This window comes from Acanthaster planci, linkage group LG06, assembly GCF_054643075.1.
Source record: "Acanthaster planci isolate LZ-2023a linkage group LG06, COTS_SCS, whole genome shotgun sequence".
In the NCBI taxonomy this organism is placed as follows: domain Eukaryota; kingdom Metazoa; phylum Echinodermata; class Asteroidea; order Valvatida; family Acanthasteridae; genus Acanthaster; species Acanthaster planci.
The window spans coordinates 1,400,905-1,407,082 of record NC_141782.1 but is presented as its reverse complement, the minus strand read 5'-3'; the positions used below and the strand labels follow the sequence as shown (position 1 = coordinate 1,407,082).

The following is a 6,178-nucleotide window of genomic DNA, read 5'->3' as shown; positions in this document are numbered from 1 at the left end:
ATGCCACTGTTGCTCGAATATTTGTGCAGCTAAAGAATGTAATTTTTCACTAAATCATTTCCAAACCTCTCTCTGTACAATTCTTACAAATTTTTAACACTTCACTCACTATTCATACTCGGTTTATTCACATAAGTTCTGAACTCTGAGAGAAAACTAACATGCAAAAAAGATCAATTTTTTTCAGAAATTGTGATGAAAGAACAGAAAAGTCAAGTGACATGTTGCCAAATAATCTGAACAAAAGTAACTGCAGTGTTTTCAAGGGCAACAGTAACAAAGTTTCCATTTACATGTAAATCTTGAATATCCTTAATTCCCCTTTCCGTTTCTCCAAGCATATCTTTGTGCCTATAACTTCCACAAAGATTTGGAACTAGATTATAACTTGATATTCACATCATTTTAGCATAAAAGTGGGATTTTATACTATGTGTGTCGAAATCAAAGGTGCATATTGCACATTTAACATACAATACACAACAAAAAATATTTTGGACAGTTTTCCAATATTTTACATACACCAAGGGAGTCATTTCAACTCCAAATGGAAGTTGAAGGATGAAGTAATATATATAAATGTGGAATATTTCCAAAGTTTTGCTTGTTGAACTCGTATCTCGGATACCCAGGTTCATTAACCCTAACCCTCCTCAATCCTTCACCTGTTGGAGGATTGAGGACTGTTAGATACTTTCATTAACCCTAACACTCCTCAATCCTTCACCTGTTGGAGGACTGAGGACTGTTAGATACTTACATTAACCCTAACACTCCTCAATCCTTCACTTGTTGGAGGATTGAGGAGTGTTAGGGTTAAAGTACGCTCTTATTAACAGGGTAATAAAGGAGATATTTTTGTATGGCACGTTAAGTCTGGCTGCCTATGGCTGTGTCGTTCTCTGACTTAGAGCCGGTGGGGACTCAAGGACTTATCATTTACATTGGAAATTTACGTGGAGTGCCGTGGCCTTGTGATTAAGAGCATCAGATTTGTAGTCGGCCGGGTAAAGCCGCAGGTTGCGGGTTCGAATCCACGAATCCAACCTTTAGGTCATGGTGTGTGTGCCCTCGGGCAATTAAAGGCCTTTATCACTCATGCCCTCTCTCCACCCAGGAGTTATTGGGTTCCCTGTAAGAGCAGAGATCGTTATTGTGGTTGATTTAGTTGCTATGCGCCGAAATGGCAGCATCGAGCTGTATACTCCCCGGGGAGCTGAGATGGTATTTGGAATGTTTCATGCGCCCAATGAGCAGGGGTAATAGTAATGGAAAGTGCTTTGATCTACATAAAAACTGTAATTATTATCATTTCTGAATGTATTTGACACCTGTCTTCTCAAGATTATACCTCAAGTTCAGGTTCCATTGTTGCGTTTTGATTAGCTAAATATCCAAGGAGATTAATGATATCTCTCTTTGCTTTCAAAACACGTAGCGCAAACACATTCTGGTGGACATTTGTTGCACAATTCCTATGTGCCACCTGCAGGTGGCCTTTGCTATATATTCCACAATGTACCAGCCCAACATGACACGGAAACTATGTTTAAAACTTCTGTTTATGTTTAAAATGAGGATTACGCACAGAGGATGAAAGAAGGGAATTAATACACATGCTTTAATCTAGTATGAAACTGAAGAATCTTTCCTCAACATGGTAAAAAAATCACATGGCAGCATGTGCCACACAGTATTTGGCAATCCTTACTTGTAGAAAACCTCTCCCATTATAAGACTCACCGCTCTTAAACTCCTCAGTTATTTTCACCAAGTCCAACATTGTCCAGGCTACAAACTTATCTTGTACGTTTACAAAAGCATTTTTTTTCTTTAGAGTAATACTCCAGTAGAAAGTAAAATATGTGTAACTAGGGTGGGTACATTGATACTCAAGCTTAAAAAGGTAAAAAAAGAAAGGGTGTAACTGCCAGTGGAGGTGTTCTAAGGATTGCTCAGTATTAATTTGTCTAACTATCACTTTTTGGTAGACACCACTCAAGCGCTCGGACATATCCTCTTAACATATTGAGATCACGTGCATTCAAACGGTACTGGAATGGAGCGAGTTTGTTCGGTCCCTTGCGGAAGTCTCGCATGAGCATGCCGTTATACTTCTTGACAGTCTCAAAGGATGGCACGTCCTGTAGTGCTGGTACGCCTGGCCCATCTGCAGTAATGTCTGCCCGGAGATACTGGATGAAATGGGAAGTGTTGTTGTAATATTCGGTGATGCTGTTAAAGGTATTTTCGATTCCTTTGGTCTGACATGAAGAAAACATATCATGGCAGTAGTCTTTCTTTACCTTCTCAAGCTGGCTACCTTGGAGACAACGGACATAAGCAGTAGGAATACTATCAAACCATTTCATTGTTTCGGTCACAATGACAGAGTAGTCGTTGCTGGTGTTAAGAAGCGGCTTGAAGGACTTTAGGAGTTTGGGAAATCCAAGGTAGTCAGCGAGATTGGAGGTGAAGATCCGGTCGTAGTTGGGAATTTGCAATGTACGATGCTGACTGGGAAAGTCCAGACAGTTGGCGAGGGAAATGTGGATATGGAGCCGTCCGTGAAGGATGAGGCTCTTGGCTTTCTGGAGGAGGTCAGTCACGTAGCTGTGGTACATCACCATGGGAGACGAGAACGACCTGCCTGAGTGCTCTCTGACCCTGAGACAGTCCCAAACCGTGAAAGGAATCAACTTTGGCCCAATGCTCAGCGTAAATGGGAACTCCTCCTTTGGCATAGCCGGGGGAGCCTCTTTACGAAGTAGCAACAAGCGAGCATCCTTATCCACCCAGTATGTGCTAGCCTTAGGAGCGGTTAGTGTAGGGTTGTCAAATGGCACATCTCTCTCTTTTGCCTCGCAGGGCAGAAAGAGTCCGTGCTCAAACCATTTCTCCATCTGCCTTCTGTCTCTTGCGTTGATTCCCTTCAAGTACGAAGAACACTCCTCCTTTGTCTGTTGGTCACTGTTTTGCAACAGATCCTGTCTCTGTTGTCTAAGATTGATTGAGGTTTTCATGTCTCGTCGACATTCCAATCCCTGCCACTTTTCCCAAACGATACTCAGATATAGAAGTTCTTCATCAGTTACACACACCAGTCCTCTGGTCACATCACAGAGTTTCTGAGCACTTATCAGAATTAGTTCCTTCAAGCTAATCTTGATTAAATTATACTCTCGCTTGGGCAGGTGGAACGAGTACCAGATGGTCACCAAACTGGAGGCAATGTGATCGGCATCTGCAAAGCGTACCAACATGAAGAGAAACAGCACATTCCTGGCCATTAGAAATGGGTCATAGTCATTGAGGGTGACGTGGAGTTTCCCCCGATACTTGTCGGGTAGGGAGGCGGCCGTTAACACCGTGTTGCGCAAGTCTCCGCAACCAGCAGACAGGACATGATAGTCCCTGGCCAGCTCGCCCTCTGTCACTTGTTTTGATGACCATTCATTGGTTGGCAGTTGAAGGAAGTCCTTAGCCATGGTGTTTCCAAAGTACTGTGGAAAGTCACCGTACAGCATCGTCAACCTGCTGAGTTTGGTCGACATTTCTCTGATCGATTCCCTAGTTTGCCGACACTGCACTTTGTGAGTTGGAAAGTTACGCCGTTGACAGTCTGTGTTGCAGTACCATGCATTATTGCATCCAGAACACTTGAGAAACAGAATGATAGAATTTTTTTTTGTTATTAATTCATTTGCACTCATGGGAGGGGGGATATTCATTTAGTCATAATTTTCAATAATACATAACTCAGTCCTTTCATCTTCCCCATATTCTGCATGTGTTTGCATTGAAAGTTGGCCTCCAACTGTGGACTCTTAAATTTCATTCGAACAGTGAAGAACAGTTTTCATGGTTGGGCCAAATTAAGCCCAAGATCAATAGGGTCTCTCCTCAAAACAAGGTAGAAAAAAACCAAAAGGATATCAGAATTCTGTTGACATTGTCACTCATTGACCAGTTTATTTTCAGCCAGTAGAGTGACTGATGCCCCTTAAAAAAAAATTAGAGGCATTTTTTTCTCCCTACAAATTTTTAAGCATTTGTATATTTAAAAATATTGTTTTAGGCTACACATCTATCTGTGAGGAGGGGAATAAATATGTGATTGGCCAGTGTTAAACATGCGTTTAAGACCGGCTCTGGAGAATGAATACAACTAAGGCGAGGGCATTATCAGCATTCAGTCTCCTGAGCCGGTGTTAAACATTAGTTTAAGACCAGCCAAGCACATATTTATTCCCATGCATAGATACCTTTTTCAGCCAGAGAGTCAAAAGAAGTCAACATGTGATGGATTTCCAACGATTTTGTTCCAGAATCTTACTTTCATTTTCCCGAGTATCCCTGTCCATTTTATTTTAAAGTCTTTGTGAAAGTTGTCCAAAAGAATCTCCTTATGTGAACTTGGTGCATGCGTGGTGAGTCACGTGCACACAGACTCTTGACCAATCAGAATCGATTAAACTGTCTCGTATCCATGTGCCAGTGCGTGATTGACGCAGCGGGCATTATCACTTCTCAGCGGGCGTTATTAAATGTTAATACACGGTTAAGTTGCTTGTTGTTGAATAGGGAAACTGTCTGAGGAATTTATCACTAGGTATTTATAAAATGTTCTGAAAACAATTTATTTGAGAGCTGTTTACATAGTTCACTTCCCCCAGAGTTCACACATAAGGTATGACCTGTTTGTCGTACAATACCATGATCAAGTGATCATGTTAAAAAGGTTTCTGGAAGGTTCTTAATTGAAGGGATTTATGGAAATGAACCTTAGCTAGCTTTTGAATTGGAGAATGCCACAAACAGCCCACCTCGTGTGTTTTGCCAAGTTTTCCACAAGCGCTGCATCTTTTCTCGCCAAATAATTCACACTCCACTGCACGGTGTCTGGCACCGTCCTCATCTCGGCAAGATGCCGAGCAGTACTTGGCGGTCGGACATCGGCTGCAAGGCACAGAGCGTCTTGGGAGAATTCTCTCACACCGCCAGCAGTGGCCAGGAGAGACATCCATGGTGGTCACTTCTAGGGCATTTGGTTCAAAACAAACAGAAAATTCGCTTGAAAATATTGGTACTGCGAGAAAATAAAAAAATATTCAAAATTGTACACATAAGCCCAAAGGATAATTTTAAATATAATGAGAACAAAGGTCTGTCACTTTGCATGCTGCGCCATCTATTTTCCTTGATCTCTGACCCTGCAGCTGTTATGCCTAGCTGCAATGGAGGTAGTCAAGTTACACAATTCTAATGGGGAAACAGAAAACCAAATGAACCTCCTTCCTTAGCGTGGGACCTAGTTGATTTAAATTGTCTGAATTTATGAGCAATAAACAGGAAATATTTATGTCTTTTTGACAAATTTCATTTTCTTCAATGGGTACTCCCTACCCTACCTCCAGTCAGCCAAGGTCAAATTTCTAATGTCAAAACAAGACATGTGCTTAATTGCAACCTAAGCGTGGAACCCGTTGACCAAAATGAAAAGCTGAATCAAGTTTCACCTTACAATCTCCCCTCTCACCTTTTTTTGATGTCAATCGGTAGTCGGTATGTAGTGTTCTTATGCTCTAGTCAGGGAAAATATAGCCAGTGCTGCTATGGCTGGGTATTGCTGGCTATTGCTGGCTAGCAGACAGCCAGACTGAAGAAATCAGCAATGTCATTGTCATATTGCACAAGAGAGGGAAGTCCCCTCATGAGCAATACGCCCACTCACGGCGCTTCTGAAAACTTGCTGATATGCATACACATACATATATGGAGTATACAGTGTGCTCTCCCAAAGAGGTGCAAACAAATACTGTCCATTTTCAAAAATAAAATGTAAATTGGTGGTATTTTTAACTCATGCGGTTTTAAAGAAGAAACTCTAAAATTGAATATTTTTTTATTTCAGCTGAAGTGCTCTTGGTGATCCAGAGATAGGCTTCCATATACACAGACAGCAATCAAAGTAGAGCTTGTGTCACTTTCTGTTCTCGTTACTAGATCTAACAGTATTGAATCACCTTCACTGTTTGATTTCTAAGGAGATGATGTCTGTGCTGTGCACTGAAACATGAAGAGTAACCCTTTTTTTACTGACGAGTTATACGTGTAAATATCACTAATTAACCTTTTCTGTGAATTTTTACAGTATTTTGCTCGCAGTTTTTTGGGG

General features: G+C 41.4%; 1 protein-coding gene across 2 annotated transcripts; it reads right to left on the bottom strand.

Moving 5' to 3' along the window:
* Nucleotides 1-109: 109 nt before the first annotated feature.
* LOC110974812 (uncharacterized) lies at nucleotides 110-5,719 on the bottom strand. Of its 2 annotated transcripts, none has more exons than XM_087137557.1 (3): nucleotides 5,540-5,719; nucleotides 4,827-5,035; nucleotides 110-3,659 (listed from the first exon to the last, which is right to left on the bottom strand). In XM_087137557.1, exons 2-3 carry the CDS (start codon nucleotides 5,025-5,027, stop codon nucleotides 1,971-1,973), a joined length of 1,890 nt encoding a protein of 629 aa, XP_086993683.1. In that variant the 5' UTR covers nucleotides 5,028-5,035; nucleotides 5,540-5,719; the 3' UTR covers nucleotides 110-1,970. The 2 variants fall into 2 exon arrangements, with proteins under 2 accessions (XP_086993683.1, XP_022082386.2); XM_022226694.2 differs by having other exon boundaries at nucleotides 4,827-5,038; nucleotides 5,540-5,718.
* Nucleotides 5,720-6,178: the final 459 nt, after the last annotated feature.

Coding starts and splice junctions, on each gene's coding strand:
- LOC110974812 (XM_087137557.1), bottom strand. CDS start 5,027: ATGGATGTCTCTCCTGGCCACTGCTGGCGGTGTGAGAGAATTCTCCCA. Junction 3,660..4,826: donor AACTTGGCAAAACACACGAG/GTGGGCTGTTTG, acceptor CTGTTTCTCAAG/TGTTCTGGATGCAATAATGC.